The sequence below is a fragment of the Hetaerina americana genome, unplaced genomic scaffold, assembly GCF_022747635.1.
Source record: "Hetaerina americana unplaced genomic scaffold, ioHetAmer1.1.p SCAF_10, whole genome shotgun sequence".
Classification (NCBI taxonomy): domain Eukaryota; kingdom Metazoa; phylum Arthropoda; class Insecta; order Odonata; family Calopterygidae; genus Hetaerina; species Hetaerina americana.
Window position 1 is genome coordinate 13,672,573 of NW_027286070.1, and position 23,936 is coordinate 13,696,508.

General features: G+C 34.3%; 2 protein-coding genes across 3 annotated transcripts; both read right to left on the reverse strand.

Annotated features, from left to right (window-relative positions):
• Positions 1–3,362: 3,362 nt before the first annotated feature.
• On the reverse strand, positions 3,363–7,365 carry LOC139698194 (uncharacterized). 2 transcript variants are annotated; one of them, XM_071597120.1, is made up of 4 exons: positions 7,251–7,365; positions 6,043–6,244; positions 5,772–5,969; positions 3,363–4,437 (listed from the first exon to the last, which is right to left on the reverse strand). In XM_071597120.1, the coding sequence occupies exons 1-4, from the start codon at positions 7,315–7,317 to the stop codon at positions 4,266–4,268; spliced, it is 639 nt and encodes a 212-aa protein (XP_071453221.1). In that variant the 5' UTR covers positions 7,318–7,365; the 3' UTR covers positions 3,363–4,265. The 2 variants fall into 2 exon arrangements, with proteins under 2 accessions (XP_071453221.1, XP_071453220.1); XM_071597119.1 differs by lacking the exon at positions 7,251–7,365 and adding an exon at positions 6,445–7,062.
• A 5,192-nt stretch (positions 7,366–12,557) lies between these two features.
• LOC139699993 (post-GPI attachment to proteins factor 2-like) lies at positions 12,558–23,237 on the reverse strand. The gene is made up of 4 exons (XM_071598414.1): positions 22,877–23,237; positions 21,036–21,282; positions 20,734–20,949; positions 12,558–19,168 (listed from the first exon to the last, which is right to left on the reverse strand). The coding sequence occupies exons 1-4, from the start codon at positions 23,060–23,062 to the stop codon at positions 19,041–19,043; spliced, it is 777 nt and encodes a 258-aa protein (XP_071454515.1). The 5' UTR covers positions 23,063–23,237; the 3' UTR covers positions 12,558–19,040.
• Positions 23,238–23,936: the final 699 nt, after the last annotated feature.

Sequence of the window (23,936 nt, forward strand, 5' to 3'; positions counted from 1 at the left end):
TTATTTTTGGTGCAAAATCATTTTAAAGTAATAAATTACTTTATAGTGGTCTTAAATGCTTTAATATTCCACCTTGAATAACTTTTTATTCTCACCTGTTTTCGATGGTGGCTACGTTTACATTGTAGAGATTTTTTTGTTTATAGCTGGTGCTAATTTATGCCAAGAATGGCATATGGTTTCTTAAGCATTGGAAAACTAAGTTTCATTAAACATAAGGTATTTTTACGGGTCTATATTTCCAATGAATTACAACTTTGATGCGGTGGAAGGGCTTGTGTTCTGATAACCCTAATGATTGAACTGTTGGAAGCAATGGCAGTTGCCCCATGGGTTAGATAAGCCTAAGGGCTGATTTAAGTTCATGTTAAGGGGTCTGTTTCCAGTGATGGGGTCACATTTCAAGCACAGTTGAGGAGGGCAATGGGAAACAAACTCCTATTTTATGATGGACAAATTTATGATAGAGTCATAGTAACTATGGGCCATGATCCACTCACCTCTGTATGGCAACAGGACTACTAGGCAACTTTCTTTTTGGGTATGCTATCTTTGTTTTGACTAATCCTTGCACAGCAGAATCAACAGCAGCAGATAAAAAGACAAGAGGACTGAAAATGTACTTGAACTGTTAAAATGATGTTGATGATAGGGAAATTAGGAAATGTTAAGCACGAGATAGCCAGAGTAAATATTGAAATTTTAGGGTTGTGCAAGGTGAAATGGAAGGATGGCAGTGATGCCAATAATATAGAATCACAAGGTAGAACTGTAATGAACATAGATTAATATTAGAAGAGTTAAAGCTGAACCAACAATCTTAGTGATTATTCCGGTCTGCATGCAAATAAGTAATCATAAGAGATGAAAAAAGATGATATACATGATCAACTACAGGAAGCAACTGTGGGTATCCCTGGTGGGAGCATTTGAAAGTGATTAGAATGTTGTGAAGGGAGAAAGCACTATTGTTCAGCAGGAGGAATGGTTTAATTATTACATTACATGGTTTACATTAACATTGGATCTAAACAAAACGAATATCCGTAACATAAAAAATGCTCAAATTCAGAGATATCAGCTGAACTAAATAATGGTTACCCACAGATTAAAAAGCATAATTTTCAGTTTCTTGTGAGTGAATGTGGATTCAGATAATGCGAGGTTAGGCTGAATAGAAATGCACACATGCTTGTAGTGCGTGAACAAAAACAAGTAGCAAGATCTGGCAAAAAGTACAATGTTTAAGTTTCAAAATCATAGATTTATTTTCCAACATAGCCACTGTTAATGCTAACACATTTCTCCCAATGTATCAAGTTTTTTCATTCCATCACTGAAACACTCTTCCCGACTTTTCTCGAATCCAGGACTTGACAGCTGCCTTCACCTCATCATCCGAGGTGTAATGATTACCCTTAAATGTCTCTTGAGTTGAGGAATAAAATAAAAATTACTAGGCGCAAGATTGCGGCAATAAGGAAGGTGTGGAATGAGTTCAAATTTCAGCTTTTGCAGACCCTATCCAGCTGCATGTGGATGAGCATTGTTACGTTGCAAGATTATTGGTTCCTGCCTTTCACACAACAAACTCGACCAATATGGTTTGTGATACACTTTTGAGTGATTTGCTGGTCATTTTGAATCCAACTACGACGAGTTTGAGATGTTTATCGTCTGTGGCATTGATCGGACAGACGTCCACTGTGTGTTTCAACAATTATGGCTTTTCCAGGCTCGCAACCATGAAAGTTCACTGCTCATGGATTTACAATAGACCTATCACAGTATTGGCACCATAAACAGACTTTAAATGACAATGAATCTCAGCAGGAGCCAATACTTCAGAAGTTAAAAATTCGATAACAGCACGTTGTTTAACTCACGATGACATAGCATTAGAATGCGTCTCCATACTTCCACTTCTTGAAATAAACTGGATGGATGTAACAACCTCAAACCTGTGCATTTTGAGGGTAATGTTACTTCCACATGCCACCAGGAGTGCATTGTTTAATCTACAAGCATGTGTGCATTAGTTTTCAGCGTACCCTCTTATTTAGTGCTAAGTCGGGTATCAATGAATAATTGATCCAAAGGATTTCAGGTCATGGCACTGTATTATTTATTTTCTTTAAAGGAGAGCCGATTTTTACTAGTATAACCTACAATTATGGATGTAATGATTTACAGAATATTTTAAGAATCCAATTAGTTTTTTCATTTAAGCTAAGCCTTAATATCTGTTCACTGAAGACCAGGAGCCTTTCTTGAGAGTAGGAGGAGGATCTAAAGGATAGCATAAGAATAAGGCGAAAACAATTGTACATGAAAGTATTTTAGCAAAAATATTTAATGCTGTTATATGCAATAATACATGGTTCCCTTGTTTTTTTACTTGGAATATTGGGGAGTAAAAAACATTGTAAATACTACATAGTGACCTTATGATAATCTCGGATACATTTCGGTAGTCCACAGTCATGAGTTGGGCATTTCATGTAAAGTGTGTATATCACCCCTTAAGGTTCCAGAAATTGAAGCATCTGTTAATGCATAATTTCACAAGCTACTTTCTCAAGGGATCAAAGCTAAGAGCATTTTTATGAAAAATAAGGTGAACATAAATATAAATCAACGGCTGCCTCTTTCTCATACTAGTGTCAAATAAGTGAAACTTGTACCCCACACACATTAATTCTAATCTCAATTCTTATATACGTGTTCCTTCTTCTTCACAACATGGTGAAGCCTCCACTGGATGACAGAAGGAATCAGATGAAAGATAAGTAATTGACTTTTATTCTCCTGTCAATAAGAAATTTATGATTTAATTTTGCTTTCATCAGTTGTGTAAGTTATGTTTTGGATGTATTTTTAATTCTGGTCCGGAAATCGTTTACCCTTACAGGTTAGTATGCTCATTTGTATTTTTTATTGTTATGAGAGTATTGTCTGTTAGAAAACTGCACCCACTTTTTCTGTATATTTCTGTCATTTATAACAATATTAAATTCTTAGATAGGCATATAGGTACATTCCTATATATCTGTTAAGTTAGGCATAGATTTGATGAAACAAGGCATGATAATCTTATTTTTGGGAAGTTACCATAACTCATTGCTTTTTTACTATTAAAAACAAGAAAGGTCAAACATGTTGACCTATGTGACATTTACTGATTTTTAGTAACAATGCTATTTTCACTCAGCAGAATAAATTGGCGGATACCAGCAGATGAAGGATAAAGTTTTGGGGAAAGAAATACGAGGACTATAGAATATTTAATTTTATGATGGCATACGATATTATGCACACTTTTTCAAAAAGATTAAAAAGCCAGAGTACCAAATAAAATTAGTGGTAGGGAAAGTCAAGTTGATTTCCTAATGTGCAGAAAGAGCTATAGTTTACTACCTAGTTAGTTACAAGTTGCAAATTCATTAATGGTGAAAGTATGGTTACAAAACATCATTAGGCGCTAGGAGACAATGAAGAGAGGGAAGGAAATCTGAGAGTAACACCAACTCAAGTGGTGAAAACAGATAAAAAAACAATATAATAATTCTTAGAATGAACAAATAGAGACGTTTCAGGCGTGATATGGTGGAATATCATGATTAATTAAAAATTGGCAATTTTCCACAAAATAAAATATAATGCGACCGTTTCAATGGAACTACATCATCGTCAGGTAAGTCATCACTTGGAGTGTGTGGGCAATGGTGTAGTTACATTGAAACCGGTTGCATTAAATTTTATTTTGTGGAAAATTGCCAATTTTAAAAAAATCTTAGAATAAAGGAAGAAGTGATGGTGAAAAACATTATGAAAATGTTTTTTCAAAATAAAAATGGTGGCAGAACAAATATGTTCCCGAGTAAGTAACAGCAAGGTATTTGAAAGAACTGGAAAAACATGCAACTATGATAGAAAACAGAATGGTAGCAATAGATAAAAGCACCATGAGTGCGTGAAGAGTTAGAAATGCCATGTATCATAAGCATAGGTCATTATTCATACAAACAGTTTCATCGTGTGATTTCACAAGCTCTGGGCTAGAATTATAGAACAGCATGACCTTTGCACAAGAAAAATGCTAAACCTACTTATGCAACAATACCATCCACTGACTTACTAAGGTATCCTTTATTTCATTGCACTCTCCTACATTTGTAAACATCACTTGAAAATTGTCCAGCCTCAGTCCATAGTATTTGGACACTTAGTAAAAAGTATTTTTTCATGCATAATTCATGTTAACTTCAACAATTCAGTACATCATCCAATAAATTCAACTGCTTACATCTGTGGAGCACTATATCCGATATGTCTCTATGTTTATTTAAATCCAAATCTTTAACACCAACAAGAAGGATGATTAATCTCCTCATAAAATTCATCTTATCCAGTCCTGCTTGGGCCATTGACAACTTCCTAAAATTATGAAAAATCTGTATTCAGTGGCTGGTTCAACCCAATCCAATAATATTAAATTGGCACTATTTTCCATAACACTATTTGGTATTTATATATATTTGGTTTCATTGAATTTTCAAGGGAAAATCACACCATCATACTGAAAATGCTCAAACCAAAGTGGTCATCATTGCAGAAAAAGTATAATGATAAAACTCAATGGATTTACAAAGATCCTTACAATATTGACATTACAGGCAATTTAAAATCATTATTTTAAGAAAGTATTTATAGAACTAAAACCTATGGTAAATAAATTTGGTCTGATTATAGTTTACTTTGGTACACATTATCCAAATGACCATAGTATAAAACAGCGCGAACTACAGTATGATATTTGTATTACTAAAGCAAAGCATAACTCTTAAAATCAATAGGTTGTTTTAAATATTTTCTATATAGAATTGATTCATCCAATTGAATATTCTAATACAGATACGATGAATTATAGCTCAGATACCACAAACCTTAGTTGTCAAGATAATTTCAGGATAAAAATGTATAATATGCATGCAAAAAATTCCACATTATTAAAATATTTTGTGCTTTTGCATTGAATTATGAACCTTGCGTAAACTATGCATTTAGGCCTAAAAAGGTATGGTGGAGAGTAATAGAAAATTAGAATTTGTCTAAGTTTTAGTCAAGTTTATGAAGTTCTTAAATGGAATTAACTTATTCGTAAATAAATAATGATCTTACGAACTATAAACAAATATGAATTCACGTCATATTTATATTGCCTGACTTCAGAAGTTATTCAAGGACTAATACCGATCAAACTCTGGAACACCAGGGGGGAATGAGTATACGTGAAGTTGGTGTACTAATTCACAGAATAAACTTGTTTTGTAACCACTTTGGATTATTAAGGTGGGTACAAATTCGGAAGTGAGGTAGAAAATGAAAGGAGAAAATTGAAATTTGTGAGAGTTTCGCGTATTATAAAGATGAAACTGGACCCATCAAAATTACACGAAAGAATGAAAGTAATTTAACCTTTCAAAATACCTTTAAAATTTACTTAAACAAATTTTAGTCCTAGCGCATCATTCACAATGCTTACCGAGAATATTGAAACCATAAGAAGGGTAATGGACTAAGGACAGCAAAAATTATGATATCACTTTGGTTGCGGTAAACACTTTCGTACAATAAGTCTTCCCTGCACTAACTTGCATCTTATTGCTTGCAGTATGATGCGCTGATAACGTGTGAAGTAAAAACCTAGAGCGAGGCCCTTGTGTAATACCCCTCACACTCAAAGTTTATGAATAAATATTTAAACATACATTTTTGTATCATTACATGCCGAAGTAGTCATGCATTCCTTCCCCTTTTTCAGCTTTGCAAATACCTCCTGGAATCGAAGTGCTTCTTCAAACATTGATTTTTCTGCGATCAGCAACTCATTATATCCTTCTCCAAACGATACCCATGAGTCCTTCGAAAGTTCGAGGATAAATTTGTACCATTTTGACTTCATACTTCTGAAAATATTAAGTCACATTACACATTTACGAAGCAACTTATATTGAGCAAATTAAGACAATAATTCAATACCCTTCATTTGCTGCATCACTATCCAAAGTATCACCACTTAGTTGGGATGAAGATAAAATGTGTTGAAGAGCATAGAAGGCTGTCATTCCTTGCGTCGCAGCTTGTTGACATTCAGTCCTAAATTTTTCTCTTCTATACCACCTCGGTTTTTCCAATTCAAACGTAGAAAGCCCCTCTGAATTTTCCATGGCTCCATATTTTTCTTGTTTATTAAATTATGAAGAAAATTCCTGGGTCATTTACACACAGTTAAAAATACTTCCTCATTCAACAAATGGCAGCTTGTTGCTTTACCACAAATCCAATCATTACAAACCCATTTCTGACAAAACAAGAGCTAGACATTGCAAATCAATGAAACACATGGGCGTGTTGCTGCTTAAAAGCCAAAGTTATACTTACGTTCATTGTAGGCGCTTTCTAATAACGCCTTTGATCTCCTTAATTTGAACGCGTCCTCAATCTTTTTAAGGGGCTCGTAGTCCGACCTTTGATCAAACACAACGACTCCTACTCGAAAATTGCCTATGGCAGCTGATAGTTCATCGATAGATGAAGAGACCTGATCCATAATTCTTCAGAAAATAGGTAATCATCGGCACGGGCAACCGTTACTTTAATAATCACGAATGCACAACCCGCGTTTTCCCAATCGCTTGAATATCGATACCCTCGATAGTAACAATCGTACTAATGATCGACAACTAGGCACCCAGCTGGTCATAGTTGGGCTAACTATTCCACCTTGAGATTATTAATTTTTCATGACGATTTCTGGCTCCATATGGTATGATGGAAATTTGTACATTTTGTTCTGAGAAGAATAGGTAAAATAGAATTATTGCAAGTGAAGAGGACTATTGGGTCGTGATAACTATGTATTTGACAAGGTTTAGCTACGTGAGGGTAGAACGCTAATTGAAGTGCCACATTTTAGTCGTCGTTCAGTGAATTTAAGAGGATTAAATCTTCGAATTGAGTAATTTAGTGAGACTGACTCGAAAATCAATCACAAAAGTTTTATCCATTATTGAAATAGAAAGAAAGACTCGTACTTTTCCACAGATTTTATTATACGGCACAACGCGTTTCACCGTATAATAAAATCTGTGGAAAAGTACGAGTCTTTCTTTCTATTTCAATAATGGATATCAATTACTTCCACGAAGTGAAGCCTGAAACAATAGAACAAAAGTTTTAGATGTCACCTTTTTGGTTCCGGACCTCTTTGGTGGTCTGTGCAATCATTGGGCTCCCTATCTCATGGCTTGTCATTAGGGGCCGAACATCAAGTGTTGACAGAACACCTATTCAAGTCGTACTCGAATGCATGCATTGGGTCATTAGCTCTCGAGCTCAAAGTTGTTTTTTATTTTGCATTTATTTTTCTTTTCTCAATTCGTTGTTTTTGCTCCATTTTCTTTGTGACATTCTGCAATTGAACCTACAAAACGCAGTTTTATGCCTGTTATGTTTAGTATGAACTATTCTGACCAATATTGATCGACTACAAATCGATAGGTGTAACTCGACGTATATTTTTATTTTCCTCTCAAATTATTGAATTCATGAAAATATGAATGAAAAGTAATCATACAGATTATCTTTCATAGCCTCTCAACCACAAAATTCTAAAAGAATAGATTTGCCCGAGGTGTGGAATTTTAATATTATATGCCATTTCACATCACTATTATATGTCATTTTATATTGAAATCGAGGAAAGGGATGCACCTCTTGATCGCTACTACATGGTGCACTCTTGAATGGTAATTGAACTGACAGCATTTTCAGCAAGATAATCGTATTTACCTCCGGTGAAATACAGCAGTCCTCCTTTCTATGATTTCAATTAAACCTCGAGAACATGGAACGAATTAGCTAATGAAATTAATCTCATATTTGCATTAAAGGAACACCCCTACCTCCTCTGCCATTAGGCAGTCCTCTCGCACCCCTTAACTACTACTATTTTACTTTTTTCATGACAGAAATGCAGATCTGCTATCGTCTGAACCATATGAGCAGATACTGGGAATAAGCACTGGAGGAAAAATCTTATATGGGGAATAATATGTGGACAAGCTAGTGTATGATGAGGATTAAACACATTAGAACTTATTGGAAAAATGTGACGAGAAGGTTGAAGAGTGATAGTATCCATCACTACCTAGTTTTCAGTCAGTAAATGCCGCTAGTACATGAGACCCTCATGAGGTCAGTTTTGGTGGGAGATATCATGTAAAAAAGAATTGATATCATCTGCTAAATATAGCATCTAAAAGGTGTTATAATGGAGTGTTAGAGGACAAGCCCCATGCTGGATGGTCATCAACGTCAAGAACACAACAACGTCCGTGAAGTGCTTGATCCAGACTGTACGTTAGGTGTGCTCATGTTTGCAGATCCTAATAGCATTGATAAGATCGAGGTGAACGACATTATCAGCAAAAGTTTGGTGATGCAAAGATCTGCACTCAACTGGTCAGGAAGTTCTTGAGAGTTTATCTAAAGCAGAGTCAAGTGTCTGCTTGCATAGACCTTCTGCATTGGCATCACAACATTTCTACTCCATTACAGTCCTCACTTGACACCAGCAAGCTATTTCCGCAAGTAAAATCCTCCATCAGACAACCCCATGGGACCAATAGCAATCAAAGAAGCTGTCACACCTACCCTCTAGGACCTTCCAGAATCCGCCTACCAAGGAACCTTCGAGTCATGGAAAAGCTGCTGGCAAAAATCTGTCAACGCTCAAGGGATGTACTTACAATAATTTTTAGGCTTTGTAGTAAAATCTGAAACATCTTTTTTCTGAAAGTTCTCCCCATACTTTTTATACCAACGTTGTATATCTGAGAAACCAAAATCATGAACAGTCAAGTCCTGAAATATTTCCTTAAACAGGTTCCGAAAAATGGTGAAATTATGAGAACTATATCTTACTAGTGAATTATACAAAAATATCAGAAAAATTGCTTTAAACAAATAGTGGTAAAAAAAGGCTATATCATATGTGCTAAATAAAGGTGGTCACTCCCCAAGAGGTAACAACTAGTGGTTATTTCCATGCAACATGGGTGATGAAAAGCTATTATGCCCAAATATGGTAAAAAAAAATATAAAAGAGTGGCGAAGAATAATATTTCTCTTACACTTAACACCTTATCCTGCAGCATGATATAATAGGGAATTGAAGGGTTATAAAATGAGTGCCATTGAATTGAGTATTTGCAATGCTTGTTTTGTACCATTTTCTACTCTGGGCACATCCCATCCACAAAAGCATCAATCAATCAGAAGAAAGAAGAACCAAGAGTAAAAGAAGAAAGGCCGTCACCACAACAGTGTTCAGAGTTGGACCAATAAGGTCACAAGTCATCTTTATTGACTGCAATTGAGGCTAGGTTTCAGTATCAATGCTTATTTCTAGTATTGCTTTTGAATGTATTGGTATAATATGTCGTAACCTAGCTCCTATGGCTGGTTTTCAGTTCCGGCTGAGGAAAATTTCTCCTGTAGCCCAATTTCTGTCCCATATCATCATAAGCAAAGAGATTTCGAAAAACTTATATCATGACATTGTAGTTACACTGAATATTTGGTGGGCCTATTTTATATTAACCTAGTCTTAACCATGGGAACTCCTTAACCATGAGATACCTTAATCAAGCAATAAAATCAGGACGAGGGAAATGTGAGGTTAAGGAGAGAAGAGAATAATGAAATAATATAAAAAGAAAAATGAACAGAAAGGAAAAAGCATAGAAAACGACAAGAGGGAAAGATAATCCTGATTTAACATGTATATTGGGTTGCCTAAAACTTAACGTTGTCAATCCAGATGCACCGAGTTACTTCACCATCTCTCCCCTTAGACCAATGAAGGTTAGATTTTCTAATATTATGAAAAAGTTTCAATTAACTCATGAAATTCCTGACATGATGTGGGAATTGCCTGTAAAAATACTGGTTTTTATAACTCAACATGTTTGTGCCTTCACTCCTCTTCTAGAATTAATACTTTTATTTACATCGGTTAGCCTACTGTTAGTATAATTCTCACATAATTCCATACTAAAGGAAAATAGGGTATTTTCCAAAATTTTTAGGATTCTCTTTTCCACTAAAAAATAGTCATTTAGATTTTAACTGCATAGCTTAAAACTATAGCTTGATATTCTTTTTTGAGTAATATTTATAAATAATATTCGAGGGTGGTCCCAGAAGTACCCGGCCTGACCTTAGAGGTGGCAGTTGCTTACAAATATCACTGTATTAGAAAGTATGCAATCGATTAAGCATATGTTTCTAGTTTGAAGACCCTATGTTGTTTAGTAATTGTTTGGCAGCCATCAATAGTGAATGTTTTCAGTAAATTTGGGGAAATTAAGAAAATTGGACATCATTATGGGACACAATACTTTCATTTGAAAGGCCTCAGCGCAACCAATATAAAAGCTGAACTGGATTCTACTCTGGTTGAGTCTGCTTCTTCATTTACAACAGCAAAATATTGGGAAGCAGAGTTTAAAAGAGGCCGCACAAGCTGTCAGATGAGCATCGCATTGGTCGACCAAATGAGGTGAAGACTCCTGAAACAGTGAAAAAAATCCACAAAGTGATCCTGGATGACTGAAAGTGCGCGAGCTAGCAGATATAGTAGGCATTTTAAAAAGTACAATATCTCAAAAACTGCAAAGTTTCACACAACAAAGCAGAATTTTTGCACCGATAACCATGGATGAAACATGCGTCCATTACTTCACACTCAAGACAAAAGAGCAATCAAAATGATGGATTCAAAAGGGAGAACCGGCTCCAAAAAAGGCAAATACCTTTCAATCTGCAGTCATGGCGTTGGTTTTTTGGGATGCGAATGGGACAGTTTTCATGGACTATCTTGAAATAGGAAAAACTATCAACGGTGAGTATTTTGCAAACTAATTGCTATGTTTGAGCAAAGAAATCAGGCAAAAGCGGCTGCATTTGGCGAAGAAGAAAGTGTGGTTTCATCAAGACAATGCACCAGCTCACAAATCTGTTATTGCAATGGCCAAAATTCATAAATTAAAGTTTGAAGTCCTACCTCATGCATCCTATTCAACAGATTTAGCCCTCTTGGATTATTTTCTGTTTGCAAACTTGAAAAAATGGCTCGGTGGTCAAAGATTTTCCAACCATGAAGAAGTAGTGTTGGCAGTTAATGGCTATTCTGAGGAGCATGACAGTTATTATAAAAAGGGTATCAAACTTATTGAACATCGCTGGGAAAAGTGTATAGAGCTGAGAGGAGATTATGTTGAAAACAAATACATTTTTTTACAAAATGTTTTTTGTTTTCTTTGTTGCGTCAGGTACTTCTGGGATTAACCTTGTAATAGTACTCTCATTCCCTCATTTCAGGAGCTTAATCAAGCTATGGTAACATCGTCATTAAGTAGGAGGGTTGATAAAATAGATTGGGGAAGGAAAAATATGAAGGACAGAAGATATATGTGAAGAAGAGAGTATTTTCATACCCTATTGTATGAATCTCCATTCCTAGATTACAAGAACCTTAACCAAGCTATTAGAGGCGGAGGAGGGATGAAAAAAGAGAGGGGTAGGGGAGGAAGATTTATGAAGAAGATGGAGGTTAAAAAAAAAAAGATTTTTGAAAAATAAAGAGAAGATATGGTGGAGATGAGGATACAAATAAGAAATGATGGATGGAAAATTATAGTTGCTTCACGGAGATTTGGAAGTGTAAACCAAGATATCATCAAAACCATATGCATCTGCTTACATTACCATTTATCACCTGACATAAACGAAGGTTAGAAGTTTAGAAAACTAATTAATCTTTACCTAACTTATGAATTAACTACAATTTTTATTCCTATATGGCAATTGCATTTAGGAACACTGAACTTGACCACTCAGCATGATTTGTGGTTCTAACCCTAATCAGCAATACTTAGTTATATTGTCACCATATTGCTAGTTTAGGAAATTTCCATGAAATACCATTTTCATGCAATGCACTTTAATTAAATAGTATTTAAATTTTTAACATTAACGAAAACATTCTCTAATTACAGGCACTTTCTCAAGCCAAGACATAATGGCCATTAGAAGAGGACAGAATGAAGAAGACTTGGGGGAAGGAAGAGATGAGAAAGAAGTGATGGAAGATAAATAGGAGAATATAACTGCTTATAGAAAGAAAATGGATGCACCCCATAGTGAATGCAATTGAAGTCAAAAATTAAATGAAGAAATGTGGTGCAATTAATGGAATTTCAATGAAAAGAGGATACCACTATTTGTGTTGCAATAACTGAAAAATATATTGTCTGTTCCAGCCAAGCCGGAGTTGTAAGCTAAGTTCATTTAGCTACCAATTAATTTACCAAATTTTCTATACATTAAACTTCCATAATAATAGACACATGAAAAATGTTTCTTTTCCAGCATCTATTTTGTGCTGTTGGAGCTTAGGAGACAAAAGGTTTGATGGTACTCAGTTTTAATATGTAAGAACTTTATTTTACTTCGGAATTTATTTTATAAAGGCAGCTCACAAACACTTGCCATTTGTTTATAACAATCAATATTTTCTGAAATGAATTCACTTTTTTTGCAATGAATCACTTAAAAACAATAACCAATCACCATCACATCCAGATTTTGTCTAGAAGTCAAAAGCAATGAAAGTTCGTATTTAACACAATATAATAAATAAATCACATAGATGAATGGCTAAAAGAGCATGTCATATAATGAAGTTCCAATCACATCTGCCGTATTCTGCTTTAGGTTCCTTCTTTAAAAAAATGTCAAAAGCATAACATGCTAACTTACTTGGGATTGAACTAGACCAAAGCAGTTAAATCACCACTGTTTCAGAGAGCATTGGACTAACTACTATATTAGAGTTAGATAGAAAAGGAATGGTAAATAGGGTAGGACGGTTGTTAGTTAAAAATTTGCTTTCATTCTATATGATGGGAATATCTTCTCGTGTTTTTATGGCTGCATTATATGGTTGCCATAAAAGTTATTACGAGGATTATTCCAACCAATATTACTTTAGAATACCACACTCTTTTTACCTCTCAGTACATATACCAAGGCACATTGTGACATAACTCATGACTGGGACTATGGCCTTTCCCTCTGACTATCTCATGGAACAATGAATGATCACACTTGATAGCATCATTACAGAATACCGCTATTCAAGAGCAATGGTATCTTCTGCATTTGAAATTCGTTACTCAAAAATATCAGTTAGGCCAATCACTATGATGCTGAGTTGGAGCTATGCATCCTTTCTAGGGTTTGGATAAGAGAATCAATAAAGAAGATGTCAATAAAAGAATATTAAAGAGTGAAAAAAATAAACAAGTAAAGATGTGGCATAAGTTCGGTGGGTCAGACGGGAGACCACGTGAAATTAATGGTGTCAGGTGTAACTTTATGGAATGCTTCATAATAAGAAACTACAATCACTTAGTTTTTTCTCAACACTTTTATTTTGATGATGACCTGAGGATATTGCATCACTATGGCAATCAAAATTAAAGGTCTGAAAAAAAACAAAGTGAGTAGTTTTTTCATGAGATATAGCATATGTTAATTACTGGGTCAAAGTTAATTAAAACTCATTGAAAATTAACATAGTCAAATGAAAATGAGAAAATGATTACTTGGTAGTTACAAAATATCTGAAACATTTTCTTACATCATTCATAATCATTTAGATTGAAAAGTGCATCTATTTAGTGCTTCATTGTAGGTGACATCTGACTGGCGGTATTTGTTCACCTTAGCTTATCACAAATGCTTGTTCATGGGAAGAAATCATGCATCCAACTTCACAAATACTTAATAACCATCCAAAAATTGGCAGTAAATATGTACTACATAGCCAAAGTCGTCAAATTACAACAATGATCACTAATTGGAAAGCTCCATGAGCAAACTTCCATCGGTATGCAATTGCATTCTTGGAAAACCACTGGGTAATTCAAAGGAAAGATAAATTGAGTGGCCTCGTTCTTAAAATCTTAGATTTTTGCAGATTTTAATCTTGTAGTCAAAATCTTGACATACTCAAAAATTTAATTATATTAGTTTTTGGAGGCACTTAATAAACTGAATCCAATTATAAAATATGTATGGGAGTGGGCCGTTAATGCAAGGCAAGGAATTACATGGAAATGATTAACATAAATCTAGCTCCTGAATAAACTTCTACTCAAATAAAACATTGAACCACAGTTTTAAGTGAATACATACATGAAATTTCATTTACTCTTTTTAACACAGCAGTCAATAAGAAATTATGTCACTACAATTCCTACCTTTCTTAAGAATACAATAAAATCTTGTTTTCACCAAGCTGGCTGGGACTTCATTTTGTAACAAGGAATTGTTTGTCGGACCAATATTTTGTATTGTAAAATCACTTAAGCGTTTTCATGCAGACATGCTTATGTCGAAAAGCACCAAAATATATTTCATATCATCTGACGGAAAAATTATTAAAGAAGTCAAGACAACTATTTTAAAGTTTGAAAAGACATTCAAAAATAAACATGGAAAAATATTGCTTATTAGACAAATTCAATCCTTTGTTAATGATAAATTACAAGGGAATGCACAAGTAGGAAAAGTGAGAGTGTTATGGCATTAGCGGGAGAAAACTTTGAAATTAGGCACTTCAATGAGCTAGCTGCTTCTGTGAAAATGGCATACATTTTTTAAATTGACATTCCATTAAAACAAGATTTTCCTGCAAATAAGACACCTGTCTAGGCTTCAATCTAATCCTAGGAAATATGATACTCATAGCATTGCATACCATTGGCCTACTTTTTGACTCAGAAAAAGCATACACATCTGAATACAGAATGAACCAGATTTAATGCTTTCTTAAAGAGGGGTGGCATCAGTACCTTACAATGACTTCTTTGTCTGAGAGCTTTTAGGGTTTTTAACACTGTAAGTTTAAGTAAATTAATATTTCAACATTTTCATGAAGATATCGAATTTGATGGAAGAATTAGAACCAATAATTATAAAAACTCTTTGCAGCTCTATACTGAACACTTTGAGCCTAATTTGATAATATGTTGATTGCCACTACATAGAGTTAGGTGCAAATGGAGAAACTAAATGTAATACTCATTAAAACATACTACAAAAATTCATCATACTACTCATTAAAATATCCTATTTTGTGTCAACAAAATGTTGTCGAATATTTTATATACAATTTTTCAAAGAAATTACATGATTGTGTGTACTGGGAACTTAATTTTAGGGATACAGATAAAGTTAAGAACTTTAAGTGTCATTCTTCTACCCTTATCTAGCAAGGGACAGCAAAATTTTGCAGCTGTCAAGACAAATTCTATATAAATATAGCATTTTAGAATGTAAAAAATGGCTCATGGAAGAAGTAAAAAAATTTGATCAAATCACATTGTACATTATTTACAAGACATAACATCACCTGAATACTGCCTTAATGGTCCATGGCAATGTTTTTTTTTTTAGCCATACCTCATGTTAAATTGCTCAAAATTGACTACAAACATACAAATGGCTGTCCTTCCCACTACCAACCAAAATTTGCAATTCATAAAATTAGAACTAGGTACAAATTTAAACAGTATCACAATATATGCCCAATGGGTATTCCTCTTTCTTAAACATTAAACAAAGTTACAGCTATTGCAAAGCCACTTTTGTCAAATCATTCTTTTCAACATAGGTGCATTTCTAAATAAAATTTACCAAATAACTTTTATCCCACCTGAATTACCTATGCTGAAAATTGAATTCAACAGTGGCTAAAATATTGGAGATGAAATGTGAACCTTAATAAAGGAAACTGTCTCAGGCTTTACTAGATGGAATTCCTTCTTCATAAAGATAAAGAAGCATCAATTCTGCAATAATATGCACACATTGGAACAAAGCCATGGCATAATCACCTTAGGAAGCTTCGGAATCATGATGATGATCTTTTGAAAATAAATGTTACTAATTTTTGTGTTGTGTACCTTAAATCGACAAACAAAGGTCTATAAAATTTGCTTGGTGAAGAGGAGTTTCAAATTGAAAGGTTAATTTGAATTAATTGTGAAGTATGGAATCATTCAAATTACAACCGACTGACCCCAATTTCATTCAGGTTCTTCATTTAATGTCAAGTGATACGAGAAATGTAACTGCAAGTAGCACAATATAATAACAGTTTCCAATTTTTCTAAATTTTTTCTGCTGTGGCGTATACCTTTGGTTACACACTTTTGTGCATAGCATCCAGAATTCTTTAGTTTACACCTATTTTCACAGAAATTTTATAGCTATCTTTTTAATATCTGATATAAAAAAACATCTCAAAGAATACATGACTGATCTGCAATTGAATTCAAACACTTCACTGCATTGGAAAGATTTTCTAAAATGAAAAGGGTGCTCCATGGTGGTGGTAATTTTAGGTGCCAAAATTCTGACCCAATTTTGAAGGCATATTGGTGGCTATCAAAAATATGCTTTCCTAGATTTTTAAATAATCTTTTAAACTAAAATGAACATAGAATTTTATTTTTCCACTTTTTACCATTAATGCAAAATGCATATCAATATTCAAAATCCATCTTTACTTACAATAAAACATTGAAGCTAACTTGTCTGAGTATCTTGTGGGAATCCCGCAAATGGGTGTTTGGATAGAAAATAGTAGCTATTTCAATAGAGGATTATTTATTGGTGTGGGGGGCCTTTGAAAGGAGCCCTGTACATTTAGACTTCTTGGTCTATTGTGCCAACCTCATGTTCAATCTGTCTGCGATGACGCACATGTAAATAGGGGACATGAGCATCATGATAGAGGTGTGTACTCCACCCATCCAACTGGGCCCAACATTACTTAACCTCAATGATCAAAAGGATGGTAGTAATTATCTTATCTGGGTATGGCTAGGATAGGGAGAGAGATTTTTTGAAGGTTATGGTGAAATAGTTGAAGGAAGTCAAATTAATTTTTGTTTTCTTTCTTAGATTGCAGAACAATTTTTAACTTTTATAATGCACTTGCCTTATGGCTCAAAGTACAAGATTTTGATGCATAGAATTAATGGTGGTGCACTTTTCAGCACTCGTGCAGTTACACCGATATGCATTTTACACTTGTAATAAAGTGGAAAAACAATATCTATTTTAATTAAATATGTATTTCCATAAATGCCTGCAACACTAACTAAAGTCAAATCTTCAGTTAAGCTTCAGCTTTTTGAAATACTGATAATGATAATACTTTCACTTTATGCACCTAGCAAGTATGTACCACCATGAATGATGCATTTTACAGAAATTCAGACATCCTTAGGTTTTCAATTGCAACTTGTAACTCACATTTGTTAAAAAATTTATTCATAGAACAATCTATCAAATAATATGTATTGCAATTGTGCACGAGTGTTGTGGCTACCAAATATGGAATAGCATGTATCATAATGAGACATGTTACCTTATCAGTGATTACTCAAAATTACTTACAATGTAACCTCTTCTTTAGGTTGAAAACCTATTGACTCTATGGTTTTTAGTATAAACAGAACATTTTCCAACAATGGAAAGGCACCGTTCTTTAGTTGTCTAATCGATAATTTAAAATCAACTAGCACACACTATAACTTTACTGGATCTAACTGAATTAAAATAAATATTACTATCAATTAAATTTTCGTCATCGTGTAAAATCTAAAAAAATTTAATGCAAAGTAAGCTGAAACTACTTCTAAAATTAGGCATGGAGTAGTTAGAATTCCTTTGAATGGACTAATCTGATGGCTGATGGACTGAAATCTATGGCTCCAACTTCAATGTATCAATATATCAGAAGCAAAACAAGTATGCAAGGATGAGGCAGTAATGAAGCTGTCAGCAAACCTTTTTCGCTTACCATATCTTGAATGTGGGTACATATTCTTTTAGAACTGAGCTTGGCCCTGCCTGCAGTGGGATTCTGTGTACATACATATACAACTTTCCCATAAATTTCATTGTTAAAAAATACATGTTGCTAAGAGTTAATGAGGAACTTAAGATTCATTAGAATTTCATGCTTATTACAATGTTAATATGAGTAAGGTGACTCCCTACTTTGTCCATCATGACTTCATCAAATTCATGTAACTGATTAATGATTCCAAATTTTTTGGTGAATTGGAGAGTGACTCCATGGGAATACAAACAAATCTGTAGGAACTGTTTTTATAATTGCTTCCAAGGCTTCTGCGATGTCTTTTTGATGAAGGTAATAGACCGGTCCACAAGGACTTGCAGTAAGCTTAATGTCAAGTAATGGTGATTAGTGATGTCTTGAGATATTAGGGACAGATGTCCATAAAAGATGCATATATAATCACTCCCAGAGACAATTGCCTTTACAGTGAATCATCAACATTAATAGTCATTGTTTCTTATCTACAGAATCCCTCTGCTGAAATGAAAACCAAGGGCATTGAAAATGAGAATTTTAACAAATCTGTATTTACTGGTCATCATTATAGAATAGCCTAAAACTTGAGTTCATCACAGACAGCTACTAGAAATAAACTAGCACACATATGACATTAAAATCATAAAACTTTTTCAATTTTGGCCAGTAATTTTCATATTAAAACAATTTTTCCTGGGATGCAACATCCCCACCTTGACTAATTACTGAAAAATCCCTGGCCACAATCAATAACAATAAAATTTACCCTCAATCAGTGCTATAGTGTAAAAATTAAGCACGGATGCCATAACAATACTGAAACAATAACAAAATCTTAAAATGTTAAATGCTAGATAACTAGCATAACAAAAATCTTTTCTTTGGAATACTGAGCTCAGTGTACACCCTGATGGCCTCTAGGTATGGTTGAATCTTCATTCATAGGATAACTTCTTCAATTTGTTCACATGATGACTTTTATGTTTTTCTTTCATCAGCTTAGTCTGAATCCATATTGATGGAATAATAAGTGACGATCATGGAAGTCCCAATATGCTGTCATATGGAATCCCATATTGGTTAGTACGACAATGTACTCACATGCTGAAAATGCTGAATACACTGCAAAATAAAAGATTATTATTTATTTACAAATAATCTAAAAATAGCACAATTTTCGCCTTTTAGGCTGGATTGTCAACATGAAATATCAACGTAGACAATCACAAATGCCCAAGCCTGGGGTAGAGAAAAACCTACCTAGGCCAGAATTAAACTCATGACCTCTTGACTAGCAGGTGAAAACATCAACCCATTGCCACTTGGGCCGGAATTGTTAACATCAATGCATAATTTTGGAACCGTCTCTCCACAATGGAAATATAAGCAGACATGGTGAAACTCATGTTTTAAAATGAGGTCAGAAAAACTAAAACTTACTCATCATCATTAGGCTGGCACTTCATGACAGATCCAGGCTCAATATCAGTTCATTTCCCGATGAATTGACATAGTATTACAAAATAATTCTACAGCGATATTGTGTGAATGTTTACTGAAACCTGATGAACAGATGAAATGGTTATAAGGTGTAAACCTTTCAAAACTGAGGAGATTAAAAATACAATATATTCTTTGATTTTCAAAGAATGCATTTCACATTTAGAAAAATGCATTCAACGATTTTCAAGTAGGTATACCCCACGGAAGGCAAAGACATGGGAGGCGCAGGTGGAAAATATTCTGCATAGCATTCAACAAATATTTCTTGTACAAGTTGAATTTGAACCTGAGAAGGCAGAAATAACTTTGGCTATCTTCGCTGAGTTTTGTTTTGAGGTAATCTACTAGTAAATGCAGGTTTTGGATGGATATAACTACCAAATTAATATCTCCTAACAAAATATCATCCAGCATCCTACTTTACAACAAGTCCTTCTTCATCTCTGTATACTTCCTTCCTCCCTTAATCCCATCCAACACTCCTATCCAATTCCCATTCTTTTTACACATCTGCCTAACATTCTCCTCTCTAATACAGTCTACAATATCCTAATGGCAATCAATTTGCTTTTTATCCATTATTCCTGCCTCATGATTTCTCCCAAAAAATCTCTCTCCTCGCCTGCTACACCTAGTACACCTTCGTTTGTTTTTCTTTTGGTCCATCCCCGCTTCTTCATGACCACATTTCAAAAGCCTTCAATCTATCCTCCAACCTACGTCTATCCGATTGCAATTTTGAGAGGATTGGCTTATGGGGTAATTTTCCTCATGCCCATATTACAATAATATCCACAGATTTCAATTCAGGTATCCTCTTTAGCCATTTCCCTGAAGTTGGTTTCTCACTCTAAATTAGCAAGATGTAAATAATAGGTTTAAAGTCACAGAATCTATGCATTTCTCATGCTAGCTCTACATTGTATGCTTCAAGTGTCTATTTGCTGGGACTATTTTGTTTTTATTCCATATGAAAGAGTAATCCCAGAATATCGCAAGAAATAATATCACATACTGTGATTTTCATTAAACCATGCATATAAAAATATACAACTGAAAACAATAAGTCATTTTTTCAAGTATTTTTCTTTCAATTACATTTGCAACGAGGGAGTAGAATTATTACTTGTGGAGGGCCAGGCATTAAAACTAGGTTAGAAATATACTATGCAATGTACACATACCCCAAGGCTCACAGTACCAGTTGTGCCTGAGAAATAAATATGCTGCAGCAAGAAATGATATCACATTTGTCAGAAGAAGTTTCCACTTCATTCTCAATGACAAAGACTCTACATTGCTTGGAGGAATGTTTCGAGTACTCTTCAATAAATAGCACGTAAGCAACATGTATACTTCAGATGTGACCATAAATGTTATAAAACACTTCTCATGTACCACTGAAACAAAAAAAATTAAATAAATTTGCAGAAGAAAGTAACATTAAAAAATTTACAATTGGAGCAATGTGGTTTAGTGTACTCACTATAGTTATCTGCTGATGATATAAAAGTCAAGCCAATTAATGCCATATTTTCAATCACATTCAGCCAACAAGCTATTTTCGCCAGAAAGTGCCACCACGAGGATACTATTGACAGATAGTACTTATAATACATTGAGGCCACCAGCAGTCGAGGGCCTGCATGCAGGGCAATAGCAAAATTCCACACATATCTCTGAGGGTAAAAACTTCCAATGGCAGCAGAAATGGACGGAAGGAAGTTTGGAACCTTAGATGGAAAAAAAATTGACTTCAGAGGAAATAAAATTTCCAGTGTTAAATGAAACACAACCATAAGGAGGACTGGGAGTAACCAATTGTATTGTTTAAAAAACTTTGCCTTGTGCATATATTAATTACTTATGTGTATCTGCTACAGCTGACAGGGGCCAAATTACCACCAGCGGTCATGGGAATAATAGAGTGAATATGCATATGTCTTAGTATTCTAAGGTTATTTTTTACGTTGGAAATATACATTTTTTAATGTTACATAAATTAAAATATAATGATACTTACAACACAACTATTAAAGTTTTTAGCCATTTACCAGTAGGATTAAAAAAATGCCACTTTAAGAGGTGCTTTTATGATGAGCTAAAGCATTTCCTAATAGGCAAAAGCTATCACAACATAGAGCATTTTATGTCCTCTGGACATACGAATTGCTGAGTAATTTGAGCCCTTAGTTCATTATTTGCTGATATTTTACTTGCTCTATATTTCATTATTTTAAAATAAATACTTGGGCCAACCAATACATTCATATTGAGTCAATTCTAGTGTTATCATCCTTGAGACAATGAAATACATTTCCAGCGGCCAGCCAATCCTGGCCTACGGTGCTGAGCAATTGTGGACAGTGAATAGGGAGGAAAAGAAAATTTGGGGGTAAAAAGACATAAGAGAATGTGAGGCAGGAGTAGAAAAATAATTACTCCCGTGAGTTCCAATGTGCAAGAGAGAAGTGATTACGTCTATACACTACACCAATCTAAGTGGGAGTACCATTAGTTATTTCGAGTTATAACCTTAAAAGTAAACCAAAATGATGCCAATAGAAAAGCTCATATATATAATTAACCTCTATACTGGGGAAAACATCTAAGAATTACTTCCTCAAGAGATATTTATCATATATATTGGGTTTACCCATTCATTAGCTTGAATAGTTGTACTAGTAGCAACTGGGAAAATACTATTTGTAGATTAATACAAGTGTATGTCTGCGTAAGTCCTATGAACCTACGTCAGCAGTTGTATATTTTTTACAGTGAATTGTTATGATTCAAATTTTTCCTCCTGAAATATCTTTCTTATTGGCAATTAAAAGAACTACTTTTTTCCATTATCCTTTAAGTTAAAGAACTACATTATTAACAGCATATTTAAAAATGAAATTTAACAACCTCTAACTTCCCCAACACTGTTCTTTTCAGGAGAAGTTTTTATAAAAAAGGCACTAAAATATCCAGCTCACTAAGATATCAAATAAGATGTCGATATTTATATTTAAGGGAGAGCGGAAGCATTACAAACCTATCTTTGACGGAGCGTAATGAGATTAATTCCTTTGCAGTTCGTTTGAACAAATTGGGATGGCAATCCCGGTACAGAAAAAGCCAATCCTTAAGATGGGGAAGTCGTGGAATCTTTCCAATTATTATCACCAAAAACAGTCACAGAGTTACAAAATACGCTTTACAAGTCTTGATTATTCCTTTAAGTACTTGATAAAATATGGCCTGATGCCAGGTTATATACAATACTTCTCATAATTCACACAGGAATGCAAAAATATTTTAATAGAACATGGTACATACCGCACAATGTGTGAATGTTGACTCTTCGAAGTCATAAGCTATAGACCACAGAACACAAAAAATAAAACTGCATAGAGGGAGGGAGACAGTTATCCAAGCCAGTTTACCAAAGGGAATTTTAAAATATACGTCTCTACGGTCAATATCCCTCTGAAGAAGAGGGAGGTACCCAACAGATGAAGCCATAACTGAAAACTTGAATTTACGCACACGTGATCATTTTTTAAATTGTGTGTTTTATAGCTCATCGCTGGGATAATGCAAATCTGTAGCACGACTGTTCATGCTTTCGTACTTATTCCTCAACCGAAATCATAACAAAAAGTAGTTTGAACTTTATTTTGTTCCGGTTATTTCAACGCTCCACAATTCCTTCTTACAAGTTTCGATACATCGTAGCTCGTTCCGGTCCTTCCGTTCCTGTCAGTCAAAAACTTAATATATATTCACCCGGTTGGTGGCAACACTAGGTGCTCCAAATTCGAATTCGTACAAGAGTCAACTTTTTAAAACTAAGGAAAATAAAGCTTTGTCGCCCTGTCATTGGCTAGGGTGTCATAATATGAAGTTCATTCATCTAAATTGGATGTGGGTGGAATCAGAGTTGAAATAATTAATATCATAATTTTAAATCTTCCGGTTGCACCAAATTGTTGAGGGTGCGTTTGGTATTCTTAACCCTGCAAAAGGCAAAAATTAATATTTTTGAGCAGTTTCAAAGGGGGGAAGATGATGCTGGACAATATTGCATTTAGAGTATTCTCAAAGATTTTTATCCTAGTGGTCCATCAAAATAGATATATTAGTCATGAATAGACAGCTTCTATTTCAAATAAAACTATTTAGGAGTATCAAACAGAAAGATTGGTATTATCCTGAATTAGTTATCAAAGTTGAAATCGTACAGAGTAAAAATAAGCATGGACGAAACGAGATTTGCAAAAAATTTGATTAAGAATCAAACTTTAAAAGAATTCTACAGTTCCAGTACAATACAATTCTAATAAGGATTCTAGCAAGTAATCATTCTATAAACCAATGAACTATGCTAATAATCCTA